The following is a 13,156-nucleotide window of genomic DNA, read 5'->3' on the forward strand; positions in this document are numbered from 1 at the left end:
TGGCTCTTTCAACGGTAAAATACCAGAGAAAAATTATTGGGTGGCTTTGATAAAAATTTACTGTGGAAAATGCAATATGAAAAACAATATACAGGGTGTTTCGTTTAAAAAACGAAGAAAATTTATTTAATATTTTAGTAAGTTTGGCGTAGAATTTTGAACTTCCTGTACGATTTTCGATTACCATGTTTATGGCAAAGTAAGTACAGACCATCTAAAGGAAATACTCAATATAGTTTTGATTTCAGGACGGTTCTTGTATTTTAAATATTTTTTTAAGAAAGGCTAAAACATATAGGTATATTTTTTATTAATTTATTAATATCTCTGAAACTATCGAAATATATTTACTCATATCTTAGGATTATCTTAAGTGATCTGAAAGGAAGCCAAAAGTGCAATAATATACAGGGTGTTCCATTTAAAAAAAATCGTCGAAAAAATTATACCGATTCACTCACACTTTTTTGAGACACCTTATAGAAGTCAAAATATTTTTCCGAAATATATCCTAGTACTCGTACGAGCCCTAACAACTATATGTTGGAACAAGGTCTTTTTTAAAACGACTCAATTTATTTTGTTTATTATTCTAAATTCAAACATTACAATATCATCTAGACAATTTTATTATATTTTTATAACTTTGCAAACAAATCACTTTTGATAATAGCTTATTTTGCCAAAATCAAGCCAAATTTGCTGACAACTATATATTGGGACAGCACAACAAGAAATTTGTTTAATATGGAGTTACATCACCTTTCGCCTTAACAACTGCCTGAACTCTTAATGGCATTGTATTTACCAAAGATTGGCACATTTGAGGAGAAAAATTATCCCAAATTTCCTGCAGTTTTGTCCGCAAATCAAAAATTGTTCGTTGAGGGTGGTTTCTCAAATGAAGTGATGCTCTGAAGCTCCAGTCTTCAAAATATAACCAGAATTCTAACCAGCCCAGCCTTTCGAAATCCTCTTGAAAAAAAGCAGCTCAAAAAAAATATGGGAATTTTATAGTATAGAAACAAAAAAAAATGATCTTAATTTCCAAGCTTACTCCGACGTTGTTTTATTCGATCGTATTGAATTTGATTGGATTTGAAAAGTCTCGTTTATTTTTTGTTTAAAGGCTAACATGTATTTTATTAAAATATTTGCATTGTTAATTGTTATAAAGAATGATGAACGATGAGTTGAAAATAATCTCTTTTTTCAATGTCAACTAACGTATGGTCTCCATGGTACAAAGAATACAAGGTATGATATTGCGCAGGTTGGTTGCTACGTCACAGGTGATAACAGGCGCTATTGGTCAGCACGCCTCGCGCGCCAGTTCAAATCGTCAAGATATTGTTATAAACCTGTTTTTTTGTTTATATACCGTCATTGAATTATCGCTAAGCAAGTTACTGTGGAGCAGTGCATAAGGAGACGGGCTAGGAAGCGAGAGACCGGAGTTCGAATCTCGGCCGGGACATAACTTTTTATTTATTTTTTAAATACTGTTGTATTCTATAGTTTATTTTTAGTATATAAAAAAAGAACTATTTATTCTGTGATTTTTTAATCTTCGGTATTAATATAAATTGATTGTTGGTACAAGACCTCATTTAATATAAAATAATATTCTACTTTTTGAAATGTATCGGGTCCTAATTGTACCTAAAAAGTAAAATATATTTTTAGTGATATACCATATTGTAAACTATTTAATATTTCAGTCACTAAAAAGTTAATTTGCATTGAATAATTGCCTACCATTAAAGGAAATTTGAGCTATATAATCCTTGGTGGGCATCTTCCTCTAAATTTTGGGTTTCTGTTCAACCGATTTATTCTCAAAACCTGAAACATCTACATATAAAAAGAAGCACAGGTCACTAATTATAATAAACTTCACCCTTTGGAATTAATTCTATCACAATTACAATACATTCATCTGCATTGGCATTTTCTACTGTTCGATGGGAAACAATAAACTTTCCAACATTTTTTAAATGATGTAACAATTCCTCTTGTGGTTACTTTTCCATAGATATCCTCATCTCTGTCCTCATGTGAATTCAGAGGCAATGAACATGAAAATTATTTACCATAAACATCGCAAACTAAAAACCTAATAAACAATTTTATACCGAATATAGAAATAAATTTAGTATTCTTACCTATTATCGTCCAAATCCATGTTAATAGATAATTATTATTTTTAAATATATTTTTGGAACTGCTGGTTTTAGTAATTATTAAATTAAACGAATTAAAAAGTCTTAAAAATAAACAATTCTTAACCATAACCCATAACCCCAAAAAATACAGATCTCCTGTCAACTTTCTTTATTTTTTATTTATTCATTGTTTTCCTAGTGACGTCACAGGTGGTATGCGCGAACTGAACGAATTTGGAGCCGCTATCGATCATACCTTGTATTCTTTGTACCATGTATGGTCTCCACTATTATAAGCATCCCTCTATGCATTGGCGAACAAAACATGCAACACCTGTCTTATGGTTTGGGGTCCATATGGTACAGACCAGCATCGATTGCACCCCGCCACTCCATGCACCGGCCGAACAAGAACATATTGAGAAGTATTTAGCGTGAAAGGGGTGGTAAGTAATCCGTATGGTAGATTTTTTCATTGTCGGTGTAGGATGACGTAAGAAATTATAGTAGTTAAGTAGGTTCATATTTTAGTATTGTAATTTATAAATTAAATGTCCTGAGATATTGTCTAAAAAATAAAGATTCCACCAAAAATTTCTAGAATATTGGTTGATTTTTTTTATAGAATATGTAAACAACTTTCATTTGTGGTATTTCTATAGTAGTAATTTCTGAATTGTTATTAGGGTTTAAAAAACTAAGGAATTTTGTATAAATATAAACCTAAATTATGTATTAAGATGTATTTCAGGAAAATATTTTAACTTCTATAGGTTGGCTCAAAAAAATGTGAGTGGATTGGAATATTTTTTTTAAACGGAACACCTTGTATATTATTGCATTTTTGGCTTCATTTCAGATGACTACATAATTCTTAAATATGAGTAAATATATTTTGATAGTTTCACAGATATTAATAAATAAATAAAAAATATATATTCTCAGTCTTTCTTCAAAAAATTATTAAAAATACAAGGACTGTCCTGAAATCAAAACTATATTAGGTATTTACTTTAGATGGTCTGTTCTTACTTTGCTATAAATATGGTAATCGTAAATCATACAGGATGTTCAAAATTCTACGCTAAACTTTCTAAAATATGAAATAATTTTTCTTTGTTTTTTTAAATGGAACATTCTGTAAATTATTTTTTCAATAGATGGAGAGTTAAAAAATGAACATTTTTTTATTTAAAGTATTTCAAAATTTTTAAAGCTTTTACAGATACACGAAGTGTTGTTTCATATAACTATTTCAACGGTAAAATACGAGAGAAAAATTGCCATATGAAACATAAAACTGAGAATATCTGCCAAACCGTAAAATTTTTTGAAATACTTTAAATACAAAAAATGTTCACTTTTTAACTCTCCAGTTATTGAAAAAATATTATACAGGGGTTCCATTTATAAAAGCGAAGAAAAATTATTTTATATTTTAGAAAATTTGGCGTAGAATTTTGAACATCCTGTATAATTTACAATTACCATATTTATAGCAAAGTAAGTACAGACCATCTAAAGTAAATACCTAATATAGTTTTGATTTCAGGACTGTTCTTGTATTTTTAATAATATATTTAAGAAAGGCTGAAAATTACATGTTTTTATTTACTTATTAATATCTCTGAAACTATCGAAATATATTTATTTGTTTCATACGATTATGCAAAGTGATCTGAAAGGAAGCCAAAAATGCAATAATATACAGGCTGTTCTATATAAAAGAATCTATCCGGTTCCACTTACACTATTTTGAGCCAGTCTATAGAAGTTAAAATATTTTTTTAATAAATGTTTTTTTATTCTAGGAGCTACAGATGCCCGACGCACTATTGCCGGACCCTAATAGCATTTATAAAGAAGAAAGTATGTAATAATGCATATCTTTTGATATTTGGGATTATTATCGAATTTATTCTATTCCTAACCTAACCTAACACACTGTATATATTCTGTTAAATCATTTTTTACCCATAAACGCATAATTTAGTGTAGCAAATATGCTACATTATAATGTTATATTAATATTTATCGACAAAGCAATATTTAAACTATACTGAAAACTGTTAGTTTTAATATAAAGCAGCTCGGTTGGGCTATTTATTTGTCACAAATAAATATTGTCAGCGTAAATAGATAATAACACACTGTATATATTCTGTTAAATCATTTTTTACCCATAAACGCATAATTTAGTGTAGCAAATATGCTACATTATAATGTTATATTAATATTTATCGACAAAGCAATATTTAAACTATACTGAAAACTGTTAGTTTTAATATAAAGCAGCTCGGTTGGGCTATTTATTTGTCACAAATAAATATTGTCAGCGTAAATAGATAATGTAATAAACATAAATTACGTCCTGTTCGAACACAGAAGGTATTTAATTAACTCCATATAGGATAGTAATATAATTTAGAATATTTATAAACTAAATACATCGTGGATAATTATTATTTATAATTAATATTCTTGGTCACACTAAATAATCTTTAAAATAAACTAATTTTATTTATATAAAAAAACACAAGCTAAGAAGTTAACAATGTCCGTGCCCTATATTCACAGTTGATACTTCATAACTATCATTTAATGAATGTAGAATATCAGCTGATTTTTTTCTGTACAATGCATGTTTTTCTTCATTCAAGCACTTTTGCATAAATGTAAACTGTGTGCAGTTAACTTATTTTGATTAAAGAGACATAATATGTAGTAAATACAAGAAGGGACCATTATACGAAAAAAAAGTTGGAAAATTTTATTTCTACAAAAGTTTATGTAGGGGTATATTCCCGTAATTTTCTTTGTTTTTGGAGAAAGTCAAATGTTAAAGCGATTAGAAAAACATAGGCGCCCCAAATCTGATTCAAATCGGAAAATTGGTTCTCCGAATATCTTAGAAAATGTATGTTTATTTTCCAAAGTTTGATGCCCTCTAGCGGCCAAACGAAGCTTTTTTGTATAGAGGTAATTATATCCAAAGATGTAGTCCACGGAATATTGAGACACCCTGTATATTCTTCTAGTCTTTCCAGTGTTGTGTTATTTATTAGAATGTATTTTGTCTTTCCCTTTATTATATCTAGATAAATTAACATATTTTAGACCTAGTTATAGGAATACACATATTTTTTACAGTTTTGAACTTTCCAAACCAACTTATTGCTTCAAAAAGGAAGCATTATATTTTTACGTTGGGTTCATAAAAAGATTCTGTGTATTCTTTTATTTTCAGATTTTTTTTAATCTTTCTAATTTAATTCTCCGTATTCATAAGAATATAAAGAATATCTCTCTAAGTTCCGGTTTTCTGTAATTTATATGTTCCCATTTTTTTTCTTTCCATACAGTGGCGGTTCTTCATTAAGTGCATATATAAAGGGTGATATATTTTAATACCAAGAGCACGTCTATGAAGTTCTTTTACGCGAAAAAAATTAAAACAATTTTGGATCATATTTTAATTTTCAGTTAAAAATCATAATAAATTGATAATACGGCAACATTGGTAGTACATTAAATATAGAGAAATTAAAATTCAAAGAAAATCCAGCGGTTCTGAAAATTTAAGCAAAAAATATATTTTTTTTATTTTCAAAATAAAATAACTCAGCTATTTTTGACTTATTTAAAAAACGGTCAAGAGAAAAAATGTTTCTGTTATTGAGATCTAACAGATCTGAAAATATGTGCACTTATTTAAGACTCACCCTGTATATTACTATTCGATAAATACTTCTCCGAATTTAGTACGTAAATAGATATTTTGACGAAAAATTGAGAAGGTGATTCCATTTAATTAAGATGGTTTTTTTGGTATAAAATATTTTGATGTCATTTCCCTACAAAGTTAGTTGATTATACAGGGTGAGAAACATATATTTTCTCTTTACCGTTTTTCAAATAAATACAAAATAACCGAGTTATTCAAGTTTGAAAATTAAAAAAAATATTTATTTTTTAAAAATTTCAGAGCATCCCGATTTTTTCTGTATTTGTATTCCTTAATGACGTAAGCTGTAACCATGGTAATATGAGAAATTAATAAATTATACCGTGGGAAAATTTGCGGTAAACAAGCAGATCTAAAAAGTTTTCTAAAATATACAGGAAAATTTAAAAGAAAATACACTATTTTCAACATCTTTTTTTGCGATAAAACCCCAGATCTAAAATTATTTGCTCTTATTTAAGGTTCACCCTGTATATACAGTCCACATGTGCATTTTTGCATCAAAAACTTATTTAAAAATAAAACATTTTCAGATTTTTTTGCTACACCCTGTAGCGGTTTTAATCCTAGGACTATTTTACTCGACTGTACTGTATAATGAATAATACCCTAATCATAATCCCAAACCAAAAAATCACCCATCTATCGATACGAATTATATACTCGACTCAATCTGTCCAAACCAACCCTCACCAACCTCATACCCACCGCAAAGTTCCAATATAAGCCACGCGGATACATAGAATAGGCGCTCGGCGATCGGTCCTTTTCAGATTTTAATGCGGCATACATTGAAAACCGTATTGGCCGACCGTATTTTCAAGCTCCGCCCCCACCTAAAACTCCATTGGTCTGTTCGTTACCCCGAAACTTACGTTCACTCCTATAGGAAGCTTCCCGCCATATAACGAAATACGCTCTTTAAAATGTTAAGTCCCCTTGTCTCACTCTCACCCGCTGATATAGGGCGGGTTTCCGTCCTTTTCCCGCGTAAAGGTGGGATAAACTGGCATTCCAGCTGCTTTCAGGGGTAGGAAGAAAATCCCGACAATATTTCGGGACTCGCTGTATGCTTTCAGGCATTCATCCCCGAGATTTTGTGTGAGGAACATCGTAACTTCGTGAGGACTTTGTTTTACGCGTGTTGTGAGTGAAAATGGACCGAAATAAAAGTGACATAAAGTGCGACGAACCTCATCAAACCATCATACCAACTAAGGCAGTGAAACGACCTTTTGACGTTGCTTTTCTGATGCTTCCCGACGAAAAACTAGTCCAAAAAAACAACAAGATCTCGAAAAATGTAATAAATTTGGAGAAGGACATCGAAACATGCTTCAACAACAACGATGAAGACGAGGAGGTTGATATAGAAGAAACTCACTGCGAGCAAAAGGTAAATCACCAAAAATTCTTCACGCAAAAACAACAGATTTTTGATGACCCGAATTTGATAAAAAACAAAAACTACGATGGACTAAGAAAAACTTTTTGTGCTGAACAAAAAAGCGCGTTTACTAAAGTAAACATGTCAAAAGAATCAAGGCTCTCGCCTAATTTATCACTGAGTCCTGATCTGAGCTACCAGAACTCACTGAGCCCTTCACCACCAATAATGAACAGAAACTATCAGAACTTCTTGCCACAACACTCCCAAAACTCACATCTATTCAAATCACAAACTATACCATCATATCAAACAAGTTTCATTCCTGAAAACTTCCCCAACCAGCAGTCAGTGATTGAAAGTCATTTTCTGGCAAAAAACTCCGAAATAAACTTCCAAAAACTTCGTCCAACGATGTACAGGCCAGAACTCCCGTACAACTACCAACAGTTCCCTAATCAAGAACTCCTAAAAATATCTTCTTCGCCTGATATAAGACACCCGGCAGCTGCAGCAATTCTAACCTCACTACTACCCCCATCTTTGGCGGCTTTATCGTTACCGGCCCAAAACGTTTGTGCCAAATGTAACATAACCTTTCGGATGACGTCTGACTTGGTGTATCACATGAGGTCTCATCACAAGAACGACTCGAACGACATGAACAAGAGAAGGAGGGAGGAAAAATTGAAGTGTCCGGTTTGTGCTGAGTCGTTTAGAGAGAGGCATCATCTGACCAGGCATATGACAGCTCATCAGGATAAGGAGGATGATGATAAAGATAAAAGCAGTAAAAAGGAGGCGGTTTAAATGAATCAGAACTATAGATAAAATAATGTTGATAATTCATAAGATTTTTTTCGGTAAAAGATTTTGATTAAGGTACGATTTGGTGGACAAATTTTGTTGAATATTTATTCTCTTTTTGTAAATATTGTATAAAGAAAAACTGTTTTAATGGAGAGATTCGATGGTTTGTTGTTTATTGATTATGTGCAATATTATCAGTTTTAATAAAAATATTTCGGAAAAATCAATCTGTTTCGTATTTTATTTATAGCCATAGATTATTCGTTGAATTATCAGAAATATACAAATGAAATGGGTATCATATTCAGTTAAATTATGTTGTATTCATAATAATTATTAACACTTGTGTATTAATTTTATGTTCCCTTGCTTATAATTTTTCTATCATAATTTTTTATATACATTTAAATACACATTTTTTCGAATAATTAAATTCAATAATATTATTAGTAGGTAATAGTAAATTTTATCTTTGATTTTTGTTGTCATCATCTTTATTTGATGAAAAACTTGTACGCAATAAATAAAATATTTATTTTTTGTAGTTAATTTTAGAATATTAGTTTTTAATGCTTGGGGACCTATGTAATTCATTAAATAACATATTTTTATTTTGTCAACGATATTTAAAAGATTAATAGATATATGTCTATAAATAATGAGTATTAGAAAAAAATGAGCTGAAAAGAATATTTTCAGTGACTTTTTGGAATAGGGTTCGATAAAATAAAATTGATAGTAATAAATCAAGGCTTCGTTTTTTAGGCCTATTCTTTATTTTATTGGCATATTTTGGTTAAAAAAATGAACTGGGGTACAATGAAAAAGTTAAGTTTATTTTTTGAATTATGTGCCCGGTGGCGCTCTCCTCTTTCTCTTTCTCTTTCTCTCAATCAGATAGAATACCGTATGATAGAAATAAAAACGGCGTCCAGTTGGCTTGGAAATGATGATCGATGACATTCCCCATATAATTTTACATATAAAATGACAGCGATTTTCATTTCATGACTGACGCCTTTTTTTATCATATTGTACTTTCTACAAAGTCTTGACAAAGATAGGCGATTAAAATCTTATAGATACTTTATATTTGTATTTTAGTTGTATTAAAATGTTTTGAGTTTTCGTATTTTATAATAATTTTAATATATTGTGTTAACCATTATATTCTGTTTTTTTATGTATGTATAATTCTTCACTTCATATTTCTATCAGAATTAACCTATAAGATATTTTTTTTTCGTAATATCAATACGTAGTTTATTAAAGTAGTTTTTATGTAGTTAATGAACGGGAAAAAGGTAGTTTTTGAAGAAAAACTACACGTAGTTAATCAGTTAAATTACATCTTAATTAACTACTTCCGAACCCTGGCGTTAACATTATTAGGCATTTGCATAAAAGTAAAAGTGTGTATTTTGGGTTGTATTCCACAAAATTTGCGGGCTATTGAGGAAACAGAAAATGTGCAGATTATTAGAAATAAAGTCACTTTTTCAAACATCTTCAAATCCTTCAATTTAATAGCTATTACTAAGAAGTTACACTTCAAATAAGCACACATAGTGCACACACTATTTTTCTGTAAAACAAAATTTTCTATAACCAAACACTATTTAATACATCTCAATTTACGAGACAACTCGCATCACTAATCTCATCATTTCCACCACATATCCGTCCAAATCAACTTTCTCCGACTACGGTCACACTGTTTGTCCCCTATTCCTCACACAAGAAGAAAAAAAAGCAGCTCAGTAACCCCATTAGAAGTCAATGAGCTATAGACGATAAGTTAACGACGACAAGCTGGAAGCTACGCGGAGATCACGTGTCCCGGCGTGACCAATCGGCGGGCATTCAGTTCGCGCGCTGGGCCAATCCGAATCGATTCGACACGTCTTGTAAGGGCGCCAGATTTGAATAGAGCGTGACACGAGATTACATGGGAGACTGAGGGGAGGTATGGATCGCAGGGGAGCTAATAATGTTGTCGACAAGTTTGACATGGGAAGATTTTTTTCGCTATTATAACCATAGATCATATACAGGGTGTTTTAAAAGACATTTGCCATCTTGCCTGGGGAGATTCCTCACCTAAAAATAAGATTTATCTATTTCTTTTATCAACATAGCTCCGATTCTGCTTTGTTGCATAGCTACAACAGAGGTTTAAAGTCTTTTAATTTTTTTTTATTTAAATACCATTTTATCGTCGACTAAAAAGATTTAATTTCGGCAGGATAATGCAATTTTATCGTCGTGTATAAAACAATCTTTTTTTCCATAGGGTGTTACGTTTTAGAAAATATTCAGAAATTATTATTTCAAGGAATTTATTAGGAGTTGAAAAAATATCGTGCTGGGTTGGCGTTGGTTTCTATGTAATTTGACAAATAAATAAAGCTGTCTCTTTAGTTGTCAGTTTTGAGTAATATTTTTTAATTCTCTTTCGTGTCGATTGCTGATTGAATTTGAACCAGAAATGGCTCAAAACGAAATAAGTAAATTACCAACAGATATTCAGGCTGAGGCGACAAACGCCATATCCAAACTACTTCCATTTAAATCCCGAATAACTTATGAAAAGGAATACAAACATTTTCAAAAATGGAAGCAATTAAAAAACGTGCGAGAAGAAATAAAGTTTTTAACCTATCCTCGCTGTTAAAGCATCATTCAATCTACCCTTGCGGTTAAAGTACTATTTTATCTACTATTTTTGATAGATATAATATACAGGATGGCCCATCGAAAACGTTCCGCAAGGCATAACGGCCAGGGTAATTTTTTTTTCAGTAAATTCAAAAACACGTCAATTTTGTTTGTGAGGGGGACAACTTTTGCCCCAAAAATAATTGCAAAATCTTCAACCCTCTAAGTGGGGGTGTCATCCCCCAATTTTTTTCAAATGGAAAAGGAGGTCAAGTGATACCGCAATGAAAAGGGCTTTCTATCCTCTATACTTTCCGGCTTCGTTTTTGAAAATCGGTCGAGTCATTGAGAAAATATGAAGGATTGATATTTGAAAAGTTTATTTAAACATTTGTCAGAGTAAATGATAAGAGTAAATTCCTTCGACCAATTTGCTGTTTTTTCTAATTATTTTTGGATGTTTACGCATTTTTTCACTTGTCACAAGGTTGAACGATCAGGTGCGGTAGTTGCTAGATAGCTGTTCTGTGACTTATGAGTTGAAGTTCTTCTCAATATCGTTTAGCTTTTTAACAATTATTATGGTGTACTCCCTTGCAGAAAAAGTAGAAATAATCGAACTTTATTTTAAAAATAATGAATGTGGCAATCGGTTTGCGCAGATATTGAATGAACGTCATCCTGACAAACATCTTTATGGCAAAATTGTTCGCGAGTTAGTAGCAAAATTTCGAGAAACTGGTTTTGTTATGAATATAAAAAGGCAGAGGGAAAATCCTGTAGTAAATGAAGCTATGGAGGTATTCGCATTGGGCCAAGTTGCCATGGATAGTACGTTGAGTACAAGAAAATTAGCCAATAAGACCGGCGTGAATCGTACAAATGTCCAAAGGATATTAAAAAACACGTAATAATCTAGAAATTCATTTACCCACTAGTAGTTATAAAAAGCATTTTTGGTAAACTCTGTCCCTAATAGTTTCTGAAAAATAAAATAAATTTTTTAAAAATGTTCGATTAAATGTATATCTCCGAAACTAAAGTTCCAAAAAAATTCGTAATATATCTAGAAATTCATTTACCCACTAGTAGATAGTATAAGTAATAATTCATTTACCCGCTAGTAGATAGTATAATAAATAATCTAATAATAGTAAGATTGTATAAGTTCCACCCGTACAAAATTGAGGTGGTACAAGAACTCAACGAAGACAATTTTGATACTAGCTTGCAATTTTGTGAAACTATGAGTGAACGAGTAGCGAATGATAATAATTTCCTATTTAATGTGAGTTTTTCGGATGAGTGTACTTTCTTTTTGAACGATGTAGTTAATCGGCACAACTGTACTGGGCTGAGGGCAACCCCAGGGTTTTGCTCGAGGTGAACACACAAAACCCTCAGAAATTGAACGTGTGGGCTGGTATTTTTCGAAATTCTATTGTGGGTGAGTTTAACGACATTGAGAAGAACTTCAACGCACAAGTCACAGAACAACTATCTAGCAACTACCGCACCTGATCGTTCAACCTTGTGGCAAATGAAAAAATGCGTAAACATCTAGAAATAATAAGAAAAAAACTCAAATTGGTCGAAAGAATTTATCCTTATCTTTTACTCTGATAAATGTTTAAATAAATGTTTCAAATTTCAATCCTTCATGTTTTCTCAATGCCTGGACCGATTTTCAAAAACGAGGCGGGTATATAGAGAATAGAAAGCTCTTTTCATTGTGGCGCCACTTGACCCCCTTCCCATTTGAAAAAAGTTGGGGGATGACACCCCCGCTTAGAGGGTTGAAGATTTTGCAATCATTTTTGGGGCAAAAGTTGTCCCCCTCACAAACAAAATTGACGTGTTTTTGGATTTTATGAAAAAAATAATACCCTGGCCGTTATGCCTTGCGGAACGTTTTCGATGGGCCACCCTGTATAAGGCAATTTTAACAGTTGCTATGGAAAAAATAGTCTTAGAGAGTAGTTTGTGAAGTGGCTTAGTTAAAACTGATACTGCGTTTTTTTAATAATAATTTATTCTTCTAAACATGTTTGTTTCGTTCTGTCAGCTCTGTCTTTCCAGCCAAAACTATTCGACATTAATCATAGACTCGTTCGGATAAATTCCGGTGATATCGACCCGGAACCCGGAAGATTAACAATTCCCGCTCGACCGAAAAGATTCTTTCTTGCATTAATGACGTCCCGAGGGATGGTGTAGATTTGCATTTAGAGCAAAACAATTCGCTGAAAGCAGAAATTATTCATTTTAGGCAATATTCAATCTTTCCTAATAAAAAATTGTGTGTACACTATGTGCTCATATTTAGAGTGAAACTTCCTTTTAACAGTTATTAAATTGGAGGATTTGAAGTAAGTAACATACAGTGTGTTT

The 13,156-nt window shown here is 31.5% G+C and overlaps 1 protein-coding gene across 1 annotated transcript; it reads left to right on the forward strand.

The window, feature by feature from the left end:
• Positions 1–7,022: 7,022 nt before the first annotated feature.
• LOC115878758 lies at positions 7,023–8,184 on the forward strand. Its single transcript, XM_030895347.1, has one exon. The coding sequence runs from the start codon at positions 7,067–7,069 to the stop codon at positions 8,105–8,107; it is 1,041 nt and encodes a 346-aa protein (XP_030751207.1). The 5' UTR covers positions 7,023–7,066; the 3' UTR covers positions 8,108–8,184.
• Positions 8,185–13,156: the final 4,972 nt, after the last annotated feature.

Source organism: Sitophilus oryzae, unplaced genomic scaffold (assembly GCF_002938485.1).
Source record: "Sitophilus oryzae breed Bouriz unplaced genomic scaffold, Soryzae_2.0 scaffold_1521_pilon_pilon, whole genome shotgun sequence".
Taxonomy (NCBI): Eukaryota; Metazoa; Arthropoda; class Insecta; order Coleoptera; family Curculionidae; genus Sitophilus; species Sitophilus oryzae.

Coding starts and splice junctions, on each gene's coding strand:
- LOC115878758 (XM_030895347.1), top strand. CDS start 7,067: ATGGACCGAAATAAAAGTGACATAAAGTGCGACGAACCTCATCAAACC.